The sequence below is a fragment of the Aspergillus vadensis genome, assembly GCF_003184925.1.
Source record: "Aspergillus vadensis CBS 113365 unplaced genomic scaffold BO88scaffold_26, whole genome shotgun sequence".
NCBI classification, from domain to species: domain Eukaryota; kingdom Fungi; phylum Ascomycota; class Eurotiomycetes; order Eurotiales; family Aspergillaceae; genus Aspergillus; species Aspergillus vadensis.
In genome coordinates this window covers 336,798-352,002 of record NW_020292064.1, presented here as the reverse complement: position 1 = coordinate 352,002, position 15,205 = coordinate 336,798, and the positions used below count along the sequence as shown (strand labels likewise).

The window sequence follows — 15,205 nt, the reverse complement described above, 5'->3', positions numbered from 1 at the left end:
TTATTCATATTAGCGAGTCATAAAGCTCGTGTCACATATTAACATACACATGCAAGGGATATAAACATCAAGCCATGCGGTCGTAAGATTCGTCAATACAGAAAATGTTCAGTACACATTAAAAATAGTCAACCGAAATAGCCTCTACAGAGGCAATAGAGTCACTCAATCAGGCTCTCGTCTCCCAGCCACGAGCCCCTTGTGAAGAGGTTCGAAAAATGCGCGGATAGGGGCTTGAAGTATTCCATCTCTTCTTCCGTTGCAGACATGACGCCGGTGATCAAGCTGGAGAATGCGTCCGCTACCACCTCTGTGCCTCGGCTGAACATCACTTCGAAAGATGGTGGTTCGAGTACCTGGAGCTCAGTACCTATCTTGCTAGGCTCAGCTTCCGCAGAAGTGTCTGTGGATGAACTCATCAATGGCTTCCTCCTCATAACAGTGGCACGCAGGATGAGGACCCCGGAGATCACTTGGAGCTTCGTTCGCAGCAGTGAATGCTTTCTCCGCGGAGTTCGTCTAGCTGTGGATTGGTAACACATCCTTTCCCATGGATAGGGTAGGTAGCGCCGACTAATGGCGGATTCGGTTTGTTTCCCCGAAATGCCCTTTCCACCGATACCTAGACCGATGTTTAGCAGACTCATTTAGCAGACTCATCCATGGAAGGAGAATGGGGCAAGCACCCACAGTACGACAATGACACTGATTTTAGGAGGGCGGCCTCGCAGACGAGCCAAGAGACAAGCATCTGATCGAAGAATTCTTGCACTGCATTCAGGACACAGAATGAGAGGATTTCGTACGACTGATATGTCGACTTTGCAACAGACAACATATCAAGTGTTTGTTTCAACTCCTCGGTCATCATTAGCTTACCGCTTCCATATCCATGGGCAGCTTCAATTCCTTCTTGTGGTACTTTGGTGTCCAGAGAAGGCAGCGCTTGGCAATACGAATTGTCCAGACTTATAGGGGAACAAGTCACTTCAGAGCCAACAGGCGAATCCCGACCAAGAGAACCAGGACTGCCAGAATGTACTTCCCCATCATTGAAGGCTCCCAGGCCAAGGGTATGACCACCCGGTGATTTTTGAGCTCCAAGATGATGATCTTCTTCAGGTTTAGTATGCCGGTCATAATGACAAGGGGATGAAGCCTCCAAAGAGTGCTCAGTTGGCGACAGGGACCAATCATGAGTCCAGGGTGGATGCGCAGGAACACCTAGATCGCCTTCATCAACTGGATGTTTGCAGCTTTCCGGTTCTCTGCTTCCTATGAGGTCTCTCTCAAAAGCATGGAGCTTGCAGGTACTATCTGTGCACAAGTGGCACTGGAAGGAAGTTCCCTTTAGACGACGACACTTATCGCAATCGTCGAAAGTGTGTCCACAGCCTTGACACCGCTTCTCGGAACGATCTTCAGTCTTAGGACGGAAGCTCCGCTTGGGGATTGGATCCGTGTTACCGGAACGCCGTGATATACGACGATAAGCTTTGTCGCCCGGGTTGCTTATATCCGTTTCACCAGGTGTGGATGGCGGGCAATCCTCGCCGTGGGAGACCGAGTCGCAGCTTTCAGCTCTCTCTGCCATCTGCATCAGTGCCAAATGCTGGCTTGTGATATTAGATGGGACAGGAACTTCCAACGTATGTGGTACGTCGCTGGAGCAGCAAGACGATGATGGAGCTATATCTGAGACAGCATCAGCTTCACCGGAGGAGTAGCCTGAGGTAGACTCTTCGTCATCTCGGTTTGTAGCGCCCCTGTAGCCAGAGAAACTGTTACCATAATAGCCATTATTCTGACCGCCACCAGTCGAAGAAAATCCCCCATTGTTGCCAGGGTAGAACTGGTGTGGACCAAATTGACCAAAACCACCTCCAGGGAAGAAATTCCCACCGAAGCCAGGTCCGTTATTGTGCCCTCCGCCACGATCATCACTGCCCCGTCTACTCTGGCTTGCGCTTGAATTGGTCGAACCGGCTTTCCTGACACGACAATGGTTGGCAACGCACGTGAAGTACTCCGCCCAGCAATTTACGGGCTGTAAACATAGCCCACATTGGCGTGGTGGGGTCTGTCTAATTCTCCTTCGATTTGCCTGCTCTCGAGACGCTCTAAAAAATTTATGCTTAATCCTCATGTGGTCATAAACCTTATCCCGCCTGTATGCTGACCAGCGGCAATTTGGATAAGCCAGGCACAGGTAGCGAAATTCAGAGTGATGTTGGTCTGAGACGTGACGCCTGAAGCTACCTCGTTCCGTATAATAATTGCGCTTTCCATTGGGGCAGAGTTTGCAGACGTAGTTGTATCCATTGTGCGTGCTGCCAGAGTCAGACGAACCGGGCGAATGAGATGAATACTCTATAGTATCGATTTGGTGCTGAATCATTCTGATAAGTCTGTTGTGGCTGGAACTGAGCTGGGCTTTCATATCATAAAGATGAGCTGCATCTTGCTGTGGCAGTTTCGTTTCAACTGCAGTCGCAAGTTGTGACAGAAGAGAATCAAGATGATTGGCGTGCATGCCACCCTGCGCTTGAGGGATAGTAGGGACTACCAGAGACAATGAGTCATTGTCACCCACAGGTAGTCCCTGTATGCCATTGTTTGCCATATGCACACCCGCAATATCGTTCATTAATCCGTCTGTGAGGAAGTTCATATCTGGATGCAGCCCATCAATTGGACTGATACTTCTCGAGGTCGATACTGGCGAGTACGGTGAGGATGGAGAATAGTGCTATATGCGAGAACGTTAGTCGCTAAAGCCACGAAGCGCAATGTAATCAGTTATTGACTGACCGATGAGGTAGGATAGGGGTAAACACCGGGCATTAGGTGGTTCCCTTGAGGTGATTGAGGGGGAAAGCCGGGCCAATTGCCCTGAGAGAAAGAATTTCTGCCGTTTCCCGTGTCATCTCCCATCGATGAAGGCGATTGAATTCTGTCGGAAGGAAGGGAAGATCAATGCAAGTCAGGGTGGGGTGGGTTGAGTATTGAAAGAAGCAAATACAGAAGACAAGATGAGGTCAAGTAAGTGTAAGAAGAAATCCTTCCCTGTATCGCTGACAGGCACACAAAGATTAAAGAGAGCAGTCTTAACAAAGGAGAAAATAAAATTGCTTTTGAAAGGAAGCTCTAGGGTTTGTAGGAATCCTTGGTTTTGCGATGAGTAGAATCCGGCAACAAAAAGAAGAGTAGCTCGGGGGGGTGATATTTCCGCTCTTATATGGTAGTAGTGTAGGAGGACTAGGAGGGAGTCATCCATCAATACCCAGGGCAAATGGGCACCCCCCGTATTGCCGATACCAGTTTAGCAGAGCAGGTATTGTTACCTCTGAGGACTCGAGTGTTTCCGTGACGTCTGCGCGGTACTAGTCTGGGCGATGTTTGCGTGTGATTCTCTGGCAGCCTTGCCGGCCATCATCCCCAGGCACTCTGGCTGGCCGGAACGTCATCGACAACCAGCAGTCCCCAAGCGATCATGGAGGAGCTTGCTGCCTAAAATTCTGGACTGAAGAATCGTGAGTAAATGCAATCTACTGGATAGAGGAACTTCCATTTGCGAATTGAGAGCTCAGTCGAGATTTCTCTCACTTTTGCAACTTCTACCGGCAAAACTGGTGTCGACTTCGCGGAACTACACTGCACTGCCATTCGTCAGTCTCTAATCAGCTGCTACTTATCTACGGAGTACTACTTACTAACTTACTTCTGGAAGGATCACCGCTAGCAAGCTCGACATGGCTGAGAAGCTTCATGCTGCTACGCAAGCTGTTACGGTAGCTACCCAGGAGATCTCGCACATCCATGCTTGCTATCATCAATCAATAGCAAATGTTGATCCTAGTTCAGAACACTATGTCGGAAAACATACCCTACAAGCCGTTTATCAACAGGAACAATATTCCGACTAGACAGGAAAGGGTAGCCGTACGCAGTCTACCGACCCCAAACGAGGATCGTGGTCTAGAATAGCCAAATCATCCACCGTGCCCAACGACAGAACAAGATGACCGATGTGCAAAGTGAGGCGACAACGGTTGATATGGATATGTTCTCTGGATGAATCATCTCGGGGAGCGCCGATTCCCAGAGCACAACTTTGGTGGACAGCGAATCATGGATTAGCTGGGGTCAGATTATGTTTGGCTAAAGAGGAGTGGGTGAACGGCCAGGTAGAACTGAAAGGTAAGTAGGGTCTAGACAACGGGAGTTTCAGAACCCCCAGATCGGGGGACTTTCAAGCAGCTGCGCCACAGGGGAAACTCAGTAAACTCACTTTCACCCTCCATCCTGTATCCACTGCTTACCCCGCTTCTTTGACAAGGCTAGCGTGGTGTCCGCTCGGAATAATGGCACTTGAACATTTCAAGACAACAGCCACAAGGTTTGATGGCAGAAATCCAGAACGCGCCAAAACTGCGTGACTTTTTTGACTTGCCTCATTCTGTTGTGTGGCCCTGACTGGATAGATGTTGAAGGGCCTCTTCCTCTGCCCCCGAGTTAAGCCGATGCACAGCAATTTCCGCAGTAAGACTCGAGATGACGGCAAAGGAGCAGTGCTGCTTTCTTCCGTGGCTTAGTTAGTAAGGGATTAAGTAACGTCACACACTATACTTACTCTCCCAAGCACCGCCCTTCTGCAGAATCAGAGGCATCGGCATCAGTCTGTCAAGCCCAAATTGACGTAGGAGCGATGCCAGTTGTGCATTGCCCGGATTACTCATGGTGGCTGTACCCAGACAGCTCATCTCGTTGCGATTCACAGACAACCGAGGCACTACAGGAAACGGGTTGTCCTGGACTTGAGCTCCAAGCTACTGGTACTGTAGAGGTAGCAGCTTGCCTTCCAACATGTGCTCCGGACACTGTACCTGGCTATCGCCAATCACCATCTACCCAATAGCACATACAGTTATATGCAAAGTCTAGAATTCGCCACTCGGAAGCCAATGCTTAACGAATCAAGTCTATCAAAATGCATGAATCGGCATACGACTTCCGCAAAGTTCACGGTACCTTCTCTGAGTCAGTTGTCTAGACTGGGAGGCAACTAAGCCACACCATCGTTTTTTCCTACTCACTATCCTACTTTCGTCATAGTGGAGGCTCTTTCTCAATACTCTGGAAGGATACCCAACACTTGATCGACTGCTTGGGTAGCTATTGAGTGCCCCCGACCGTCTCGCTCATCTCACGTAAGATGCCGACAGAGGACATATCGGAGGGAACATGCTAAGTTACCTCCGTTGCTTGAATCGACGGACATATCCGTTAAAGGACCATGGTCCGATGCATTGTTTGCCCTGGCCTTAAACTCTAATATCGAGTGGATGACCCGTTACTTATGCAGGCAATGAGTTTCATAACAGTTGCCCCGTCGTTCGTATGCTGCAACTAGATGAATTCCGTCGGGGTGAATAAATAATTAAATAAAAAAGCATAGACTAAAGCAACTGAAAAAGAAGAAAAAGAAAGAAAAAAGAAAAAGAAAAGGAGAAGGATGATCCCACAGTTCCCACTGCATCTACCACCCCCCCTTCCCCAAACCAATTAACCATGATCATTTACTAATCTCCTACAGCCCATTCCAGAACTGCATCCCCCTGCCTTAGTACCTAGTAATACTTCCTATCTACTAATCCCAAGTCATACCAACCATACCATCCACAAACTCAGTTCACCAACTCTTTTAGGTATCATCTTTGCGATATTTCCACGACAGAGTTTACGTCTCCGTACCCATTAAGTTCTGAGGCTCCATACCAAGAAGTAGGGCATATCCTAGCACTATCAACACTTCTAAGCCACCTTCAAGTGAGGCATTCGTTGCCTGGCAGTTGTAAGAGGTGCAGTGCTGCAGTCCGTTCTTGCACAGCCACCAACCCTGAGGTTGTTGGCATCGAAGGGTGTATGACATTGTAGCAATGTTACAGTAGTTTCTCACAGTCAAAGGAACTGTAGCACTGAAGCCCTGTCCCTGGTTGTTTTCTTGGCTGGGTGATGACTTAGCTACATCATACTAGTAGTATATTATGTACACTGTGTTGTCTGGAATTACGAGGGCTTAGAACCTCTTGATTGATCAATGTTTGGGAAAGACACCGTCTCGTCTATGGAAAGGAATTCGGTTCGTGCGCTATTTCATTTGGAGATAGGGTCATAGTACACCCCAGATAAGGCCGCTGAGAAACATCACAATAAAGAAACAGACCCATCCCATATTAGTCATGTACTTCATAAGCAAACATACGCCTTGCAACTCCTCCACGTGATATACATCTCCCACGTGCCATGACTCCCTGCTGTAACGATGAAAAAGGATTAGAGAGCAACGTGATTGACAATCATAAGCACGTAACATGTAGCTGATGACAAGCTGATACGAAACCAGCGAAGGTATCAGGAAGCCTTCGTTGTATCCCCGATAGGCTCTCCCAAGATATACCACTGGGCAAGTGATTTGAAGGCGTCGGAGTTCCCGTGGCTGAAATCATACATCTTGGTCGGACGCAGCACCAGATTTTGATCCTGGAAGAATGCCTCGATAACTCGGGCTTGTAGCCCCATGAGCGAGAATATCAGGACCTGTAGCACATATCAGCTCTGGAATAGCAACAAGCTTGACTGGTGGAGATGGTGCAGTTCATTACCGGTGAGACCATTTCATGGATGAACTTCCGTCTTCGAAGCTGTGTCAGCATAATCCGAAGAATTGGCATCAACTCGCCGAAGAGGATTGTGGAATCTGTGGCGACTAGATTATTGTACATGACCGCCTTGACATGTGGACGTGTAGGGCCATTCAGCTCGGCGATGCGATAGCACCCAAACTCAGGTTGTTCATACTTGTACAAACTGGATTTCTCGAAAGCTGAATCACCAACACTAGGGAGAGCCTGTTAGTGCATATCCTTAAGTCTCAATGATGGAGCCCTTGCCATTTCGAGAACCAGGTCGTCCTATACCCTTCATGGTCGGCTTTCATAGAGTAATAGGTGATATAAGACGAAAGGTGGATGTCCATTGCATATGCGCGATCGACAGGACTGGTAAAGGCTGGCTCCGTTTCATCATCTACTCCGTTATACGGTCCGTGAAGGTCATCATCCTTGGGATCGGGGATTGAGTGGTCTGCCAAGGGGGCAAAATAAGATGGTTTGTGTGGTGAAGCTTGGTCCAGCGACATAAGGTCGACTCGAACATTGAGGTTCTCCAATTGCTGTAGGTCTAGTTCATCAACTGCCAGGCTCTTGATCTTGAGCGCCAAGTCCCTCAATGCTGCCCTCATTTGGCGGCGGGCTGGGGGTTCCACCTTTTGTGACATGGCGATGGATAGCTGGGCTTGGGAAATTAGGTACAACAGAGAACTTGGATTTACTCCAAATTGACTGGGTTTATGAGGAATGAGAAGGAGAACTTTGCGCCCTCTTAAGTCTTGCTTTGTCTCCCAGGAGGTCGCATTGGAAATGAAAACGAATTGTTTTCGCTTTGGAAGCAGCAACATTGGTTGCCGGGAAACCACCAATCAGCGCTCCCAGATTCACAGCTTCCTACACTGTATAAGTGCTGTGAAGGCGCCACTAAGCCCATTCAACCTTAGTACTACAATTGTGTCTCAATGCTTTGCTTGATGAATGAGATTACATTAAAGAATAGGCATCTAAGTCTCTCCCCTGGTCATGTTGGAAGCCCAATCAAACAGCTATGGCTTTTCTGTTCCGGCTGCTGTTCCTTGCGTATAACCTCATATCGCAATCGATCGAGCCCTGATTGCATCGACCAAGATGAGTCCTCGCAGCCAAAATACACATAGATTACAGTCAGATTGTTTTGAGTCAACACCATGATAACTATGTTTCACCGGCCAGGTTGATGCCTGCCCAGTTCAGAACAGAGGGGAATGAATAGCCAGCGCAGACGCCACCAAGTCAAGCGTTGTGTATATCGCGATAGAACCATTCACCGTAACAAGACACTTCACTAGATTTTCTTCCACCTATATGGCCTTTATTTGCGGTCTTTCTCTTCTGGTTCTCGTGAGTCTGGATAGTCGCGAATCTATCACTGCATATTCATATCTCGACATTTCTTATCCAGTCTCCTGCTCCCCTCTGAGCTCCTATCATCATTGCTCATATTTTCACATCTCTATAACCGTCATGTCAGGCATAACAGACGATCTACCTTCAAATAAGAGGAGATGGGAAGCTGCCATGGCTCGGATGGGCCTTACAGGTCAAACTATCCACGGCGCGGAGTTAGATTCTGCCTCAAAGATTGAATATAAACAATTTCTTCTACTTCAAGTACTATGGGAGATACGCCATATTCAAGATCTGCCGAAGCTGCTCCCTGATCTCAACAACTGGATTGTGAAAGCAGAGGAATTGTTGAAAAATTACAAATCATGGCAAACATATTGTCAGGAATTCTCATCAAAAGATATGGGTGAAGGGAACTTCACAATTGCCCGGCTCTATCAGCTCGAAGTTACAAACACAAAAGACGAAGTAGATCCACGGTCACTTGCAACTCCTGTTGCACATCGAACACGCGCTAGGGTACTGAGTCGAAAGTTAGCTAATATGTATTTGGCAACGCCTACGAAGTCCACAAATGTCTCTGAGTCCCTGGACGTGGAAGACCTAGGTCTTGATACACCTGAGGATACTCCGGTGAAATCAATTCCGGAAACCCCAAGTCCACCTCAGGAGACCTCACCTCCTTCTAAAGAGCAAGTGGGCGTGCTATTCCCTCCGACTAGGGACGAGCAAATCGTCAATTGCGCCCTTGTTATCTTCATGAATGCTCTAACTGCACCGTTCAAGCTCGCTAACAATTGGACCTTGCACAGAAAGGCTTTCAAGGCTGATTTTGGAGATGCTAGTTTCGAAGCCAGAACCGATGGGTATCTGGATGACCGGCAGGGTAACGCTCAGGCCATTATCGAGGTCAAACCGGTCATGCGAGCGAAGAAACTCGCTGCTATACGAATGCAGGAGAGTGCGCAGATGGTTGCGTGGGTCAAAAGTGATGGTGTACAGGCATATAAATTGGACAAAGAGTATGTCAATCATCTCTCAACAATCATTATCACGAAGTAACACACCGGATGCTAACTATGAAGGCGCTTTCTAACCTCGCAAGACCGGCACGAGATCTATCTGACCGTTTCTCAGTACGATGACGAATACGTCAAATATCTGGCAGACAAGAACTATACGAGCCAGTCTCGGCCGTTTTTGATTATGCGTCAGTTCGGCCCGTGGAGCACATTGAACCTGGCCCATGTGATGAAAGTAGCGCCTATTCTGCTGGCAATATCACTTCGTGCAGATGCACAACTCAGACAGAGAAGATCCTTGCCGAACTAAAGGCCTATATTTGGGTTTGGCGGTTTCAATACCAACCTTATGTTGATGGTTCCCTGTGAACAGGCACCTTATCAGAGATCCTCAAAGAGGTTGCTCCCTAACCTTCTTTATCACCCTGTGCTTAGAGTAAGCCTACATATCTTTCATTGGTTCAGGGACATAATCCTATCTTCTTTGACCTTTCGCTGATTTCTTGGAAGGCATGTATTCAAGCGGGGCACCGATAATCACTCCTCCTCTCATGCTTTCATGCTCTGGATTCTCTTTAATATCAAAAAAGCAGTCGGAAGACGCTACCATTATGTTTCCATCTATCTTCACTTGTTAATATCAATATCTAATGACCCCTCAGCATCCCATCTCCCGATCTTACCTCTGTAGAAGCTACTAGTAATAGCACCATTAGGAGAAACATTGTTGATGTCGTTGGTGTCCAATTATGTGCTCCCATGTACCGACGAATATATTTCCGTAGGTCATTAGAATGAATCATAACACGACGCGAGACATCGCCAGAATTCAAACGATATCCAGACTATGCAGATCAGTTCGTTATTATGACCTTCGGAACACTGTTGAGGTGGAAGACCAGGAAGTCTTTTCTTACCTATGGGTTGAGTTTATACTTTTGAAGAATCAACACTGTTTGGTATACTAGTAGCTGACCGTTTTTGACTTCGTGGGAGAGGACTGTACCATTGCAATATGCATGATTCCAGAATATCAGGATTCATATATACCTAGTGTGCCCTGTCCCGCTGAATATCCGTAGCCGCGGTCATGATGAAGGCAGACGACTACAATTATGCAAGACCACCGTCCATATGCTGCTTAATCGAGACTATTTATATATGATGGAGAAGATACGTTGGCAATGAGACACGTCTAGAGGTGGTACAAGTTTCATTCTTCTACATCGTCTTCATTGTAGAGTGTGTGGTATATACACAGGATCTCCCGCTCGCTGAAACCAAGAAGCGAGTTGCTTAGTGGGGGTGGTTCTTGTGGTGGCCTGCAAAATGGTAAGTCCTGCTGCTCAATACACCAGAAGAATATAGGGAACGTACGGAGGTGGAAGTAGTACTCCATGCTGTAGCCCAGGATCAGGATGGTACCGATGGCGTGGGCGAGGGCTATCGAGTTGCAAATAATCAGTATCTTTCGTACTGTAAGACTTGATTGAGAGAGCACTCACGAGCAGCGGAGGGGTTCTTTCCGAAGTAGCGAGCCTGGTAGCGGCCGATGATACCGGTAGGCTTAACTTCAGGGGCAGCACCACGGGGGAGTCTGGCGTAGAAGTTCACGACACGGTCCATGCGGGCAGCATCCTTGGCAGCACCGATCGCCTTTTTGACAGTTAGTTGAGTTCAACAGGTATAACGCGCGTTTTGTTGAGTTCCCGAGGTAAAGCACGAAAGAGATTGCTCCGGGCGGTAACGTCTAGTCAGGGTCGGGGAAGATCAAGGTAGGGGTTCTCACGTTGGGGGAAGCGATCTAAACGTCAATTAGCACTGAATTAAGACATATTCTTGTGGTTGTATCGGTTGTTTCTTACCTTGGGAGGGATCAAGGTCGAGAGACCGCGGCGGGCGATGTAGCTCATCTTGTAGGATCTGTGCGACCCCAAGTCAGAAAATTGTCGGATGAATGAAAAGAGAGACGCAAAATACAGAGCGTCACTCGGGGAATAACCAACTTACCTTGACGCTAGCAGGTGAACTAGGACAATGGATAATGACGGAGAGAAGGAAGAAGTGCCAACGAGAAAGCGGGTTGTCGGAAGAGCGGTTCGACGCAGGGAGGCTCATTCAACTCGCGCTAAACCGCTTTCGGACTCGTCTGAAGGCCGGCACTCGCCGCATACCTCAACTTGCAATTGCTCTACCGCAGCACCTTGCTCTCTCCACTCATCCAAGCACAACCTCGCCATCATGTCGCTTGCCAGAGCAGGAAGATTCGCCTGCCTCCGCACGGGCAGGCTCGTCGCCCCCGTCAATGCGCGTTTTGTGTCCACAGGCACTGGTCGAGGCGACCCTTCCCGCACATCCAGCACTTCTGATGCCCCGACTGTTCCTCACACCGAGAGCACCTTGATCCGCAAGGAGAGCCCTTCTGAGGCTATGACCCGTCATCAGCCCGATTACGATGCCACCATTGATCACGGCACCTCGTACGAATTACCCCACCTCGCGATACAATTGGAGTGGCTAAACTGACCAATTGAAATCAGTCAATTCTCCCCTGTGCCCAAGCGCGTCATGGATGGCAGTGAGCCTGGTGCCACTGTTGCTGCCGCTGTTCTGTCCGGCGCTCCCACCGACCTGCAGGCTCGTACTGTCCGGTATGAAGCTCCCTGAACGATATTTGTCGCCCACCCGTATCAGTCGCGCTGATCAGTCACATACAGGATCTACCGTCAAGCGAAGCCCGCAACACAGTCCGGAACCTGGCACGGACACCACTGGAGAATGGATTGGGATATTCTGCAGAGGGGTCATCGCTGGGAGAACCCCCTCATGGGCTGGCAATCCTCTGCCGATTGCATGCAGGGTACCCACCTGAACTTCAAGAGCAAGGAGGATGCCATTCTGTTCGCCCAGAAGCAGGGATACGAGTACTTCGTTCAGGAGCCGAATGAGCGTCGCTTCGTCCCCAAGGCCTACGCTAACAACTTCGTCCACGAACCGAAGAAGCTCAAGTACATCAAGACTAAATGATTTGGGTTTCTCGTGTGTCATGTACATAAGTGCAGGTCTTTGTTTAAGTTCTGGGTTGTGCTAGGTGATAAATTAACTTTCCTAAATGTTACACTTTTCGCTATTTCAAACTTTTATTGATATAACCTGGTGGATCACCTGACTGTCGGTGTGCACCATTGAGTTCATATATCGAGTATAGCGCCAAGCGACTCTTGAGATACTCGAAGGCATTAGAGAGCGCTTGCGCTAGTTACCAGTTCATTCTAGGGAATAGCTCGCTTTGTGCCAGGTATCACAAGAGGCATTGGTAGCAAATGTCGATATCCATGCTCCGTCTTTGTTGGACCTTCATCGAGGCAAAGGTGTTACAGTACGGAAAGTTGAAGCTCTATACTTTTAACATGCTGTGCCTTCTTTCCATGAGACTTTGTTTTTAGGATTGCATTACACTAGCACAGCTAGTAATGGCCAAGGGACTAGTAGAATGAATGAGTTGCTTTGGTATGCTACTCAGTTTATCACGAATGGTATTAGCCCACTGATAAGTGACCCTTTATATATACAGGCGTGCTACTAGCACTTACGAGATGAATAACCGAAGGAATTTGAACATTATAGAATGACCATTATCTACTACAATGTTAACAATATACCGTACCATGCTATGAACTGCTGCGAGTGATGATTAATAGTTGAGTTGTTTTGATGCGATCTAAGCGGCATCTTAAGAAGGGAAAATTGACTACTAAATTTCTACATTAAGCAACACGCCTCACAACCCAAACCTCATACGGATAAGGCTAAATCCTCCGAAGGCACGAGGGAAGAACGGAAGTTCACCGGGTAGCAGATGAGCAGTAAGTACTACGTACTATTCAGGCACGCAGCAAGTGGATCGTTTTTTTTTTTTTGGCATTTCCGCAAATGACTCGAATTAGGCTTCAGCGGTCTGGAGAAAAGAGGACGAAAATAACAGTCTGCTCGGAATTGTGCGATAAATATTTACATAAGGCAATGCCTTATGACTGTCAACTAGACTATATATACTAAAATGTTTCCTCACACTCCCATTTTCTCAAAGAAGATAAGCCTCAAAAAATATCGTTCGATGATCACCATCCCGGCAGGAACAGATCCGGCAAAAGAGACCGAGCATACTCTGTAAGAGAGATTTACAAAGCAAAAGGCGCCCAGCCACGGCGGTTTGGAACCCCGCCGCCCCCACCTAAAATTTATTATCGGGACGTGATAAGATCGAAAATTTACCTATCGTCGTTCATGCCTGAAAGGTCCTCTCCTCTTCTTTCCCTTCTTGCCCCTCGTTCTTTCTCGCTGGATCTCGTGAAATTGTGCAAACTAGAAACACTCCTTAATCAATAATTTTTTTATTTTTTCCTTTTCTCTTATCATGTCCGCTGTCAACGAAAACAACCTGGAGGGGGTGAGTGAGACTGTCCTCACCCTCCGCAAAGTTATTGTCAACGAGTCCGAGCCCCTCGCGCGCCGCTTCCGGGCCCTCTTCTCCCTCAAGTACCTGGCCTGCCTGCAGCCTCCCTCTGAGGACACCCTTCCGGCTATTGAGGCCATCGCCGCTGCTTTCTCCTCCAAGTCGGCTCTGTTGAAGCATGAGCTTGCCTACTGTCTTGGTCAGACTCGTAACCCTGACGCTGTCGCGTTCCTTCAGCAGGTTCTGAAGGATAAGGAGGAGGATGTTATGTGCCGTCATGAGGCTGCGGAGGCCTTGGGTGCTCTGGGTTATGAGGATAGTCTGGAGATTCTGAAGGCGTTGAAGGATGATGCGAATGAGCCCGAGGTCATTAGGGAGACTTGCGACATCGCTGTGGACCGTATCGTCTGGGAGAACTCCGAAGCCAGGAAGGCTGAGAAGTTGAAGCCTAGGTATGACCTTACTTTTCTGTGTCGCAGCCAAGTCATTCGGATTGCATGCTAATCAAGTGCTTCTATATGATATAGTGACTTCACCTCCATCGACCCCGCCCCGCCAATGCCCCTGGATGCCGCAGAACCCTCTATTTCTGAGTTGGAGAAGACATTGCTGGACACCAAGCTCCCTCTCTTCCAAAGATACCGTGCCATGTTTGCCCTGCGCGACCTCGCCTCGCCTCCTGATCTGCCCACTGCCGTTCAGGCCATCGATGCGCTCGCCAAGGGTCTCAAGGACCCCTCTGCGCTGTTCCGCCACGAGGTCGCATTCGTTTTCGGTCAACTTTGCCACCCCGCCTCCGTTCCTAGTCTCACCGAGTGTCTGAGCAACCAAGAAGAAGAAGGTATGGTGCGCCACGAAGCTGCCGAGGCCCTCGGTAGCTTGGGTGACGTTGATGGTGTCGAGGATACCTTGAAGAAGTTCCTGAACGACCCCGAGCAGGTTGTCCGGGACAGCATTATCGTGGCTCTTGATATGGCCGAGTTTGAGAAGAACGGAGAGATGGAGTATGCGCTGGTGCCGGACTCTGGTGCCCCTGCTGCCGTGTCTGCTTGATGAATTATGCGAACAAAAAGTCTACAATGCCGGTAAATAGTTGCTTTCATGACTCATAGATGTACAATTGAGAATCCCCAAAAAAACATAGACACCAGGTCTTTGCCGTTTAGTTGTTCGTCGATTCCCTGTGTAACGGAAAATTAGTATAGGGTATGGGAAAGGGAAGGGCTGGTAGGTTGCATACTTGTGACCACAGACACATGTGTAAAACACCGTACTACCTTCATCTGCACTGCGCAGTTGTACGGTGGTGTAGTACATCTCTTTCCTTCCACACTTGATACAAGTATGTTGAGTAAGGGCTTCGGTTCTTCTGTCTGACGCCGTCAAGGTCTGGACCGCAGATCTTTTCGCTCTCAAGGCAGACGGGAATGCGCTCGGCTTGGACTCGGAGACAATGGTCTGGGGAACGGTGTCTGAATAGCGAGGTAAAAAGGGACAAGGTCAGTGAATGCGACTTTGCAACCTACAATATCAACAAGGCAAACCTACCTTTATTCCTAGCTCCGCAGACATCGCAGACAAGAATCTTAGTTGGATCACCAATTGAACCCTCCAAAAGAGAGCCGCAGTCAGTGCAGAAGACGAGAGTTCCGATCGCAGACATATTGAAA

At 48.4% G+C, this 15,205-nt stretch overlaps 7 protein-coding genes across 7 annotated transcripts; 3 read left to right on the top strand and 4 right to left on the bottom strand.

The window, feature by feature from the left end:
- Positions 1-161: 161 nt before the first annotated feature.
- Positions 162-2,934, bottom strand: BO88DRAFT_418756 (putative C2H2 zinc finger domain protein; the record flags this gene model as incomplete). The annotated part of the gene is made up of 3 exons (XM_025708361.1): positions 162-622; positions 691-2,749; positions 2,812-2,934. 3 exons carry the CDS (start codon positions 2,932-2,934, stop codon positions 162-164), a joined length of 2,643 nt encoding a protein of 880 aa, XP_025559037.1.
- Positions 2,935-6,414: 3,480 nt separating this feature from the next.
- BO88DRAFT_349124 (uncharacterized protein) lies at positions 6,415-7,339 on the bottom strand (the record flags this gene model as incomplete). Its single annotated transcript, XM_025703438.1, has 3 exons — positions 6,415-6,600; positions 6,666-6,900; positions 6,966-7,339. The coding sequence occupies 3 exons, from the start codon at positions 7,337-7,339 to the stop codon at positions 6,415-6,417; spliced, it is 795 nt and encodes a 264-aa protein (XP_025559036.1).
- Positions 7,340-8,174: 835 nt separating this feature from the next.
- Positions 8,175-9,474, top strand: BO88DRAFT_471623 (uncharacterized protein; the record flags this gene model as incomplete). The annotated part of the gene is made up of 1 exon (XM_025711705.1): positions 8,175-9,474. The coding sequence occupies one exon, from the start codon at positions 8,175-8,177 to the stop codon at positions 9,117-9,119; it is 945 nt and encodes a 314-aa protein (XP_025559035.1). The 3' UTR covers positions 9,120-9,474.
- Positions 9,475-10,375: 901 nt separating this feature from the next.
- On the bottom strand, positions 10,376-11,115 carry BO88DRAFT_490879 (F1F0 ATP synthase subunit f; the record flags this gene model as incomplete). Its single annotated transcript, XM_025712817.1, has 6 exons — positions 11,090-11,115; positions 10,945-11,002; positions 10,869-10,883; positions 10,585-10,735; positions 10,457-10,522; positions 10,376-10,401 (listed from the first exon to the last, which is right to left on the bottom strand). Exons 2-6 carry the CDS (start codon positions 10,990-10,992, stop codon positions 10,376-10,378), a joined length of 306 nt encoding a protein of 101 aa, XP_025559034.1. The 5' UTR covers positions 10,993-11,002; positions 11,090-11,115.
- Positions 11,116-11,320: 205 nt separating this feature from the next.
- BO88DRAFT_349142 (ETC complex I subunit) lies at positions 11,321-12,106 on the top strand (the record flags this gene model as incomplete). The annotated part of the gene is made up of 3 exons (XM_025703439.1): positions 11,321-11,559; positions 11,620-11,730; positions 11,797-12,106. The coding sequence occupies 3 exons, from the start codon at positions 11,321-11,323 to the stop codon at positions 12,104-12,106; spliced, it is 660 nt and encodes a 219-aa protein (XP_025559033.1).
- Positions 12,107-13,456: 1,350 nt separating this feature from the next.
- On the top strand, positions 13,457-14,860 carry BO88DRAFT_407861 (deoxyhypusine monooxygenase). Its single transcript, XM_025707556.1, has 3 exons — positions 13,457-13,984; positions 14,060-14,716; positions 14,776-14,860. The coding sequence occupies exons 1-2, from the start codon at positions 13,497-13,499 to the stop codon at positions 14,586-14,588; spliced, it is 1,017 nt and encodes a 338-aa protein (XP_025559032.1). The 5' UTR covers positions 13,457-13,496; the 3' UTR covers positions 14,589-14,716; positions 14,776-14,860.
- Positions 14,698-15,198, bottom strand: BO88DRAFT_457348 (DNA-directed RNA polymerase I core subunit RPA12; the record flags this gene model as incomplete). The annotated part of the gene is made up of 3 exons (XM_025710988.1): positions 14,698-14,716; positions 14,776-15,007; positions 15,084-15,198. The coding sequence occupies 3 exons, from the start codon at positions 15,196-15,198 to the stop codon at positions 14,698-14,700; spliced, it is 366 nt and encodes a 121-aa protein (XP_025559031.1).
- Between the last annotated feature and the right edge of the window lie 7 nt (positions 15,199-15,205).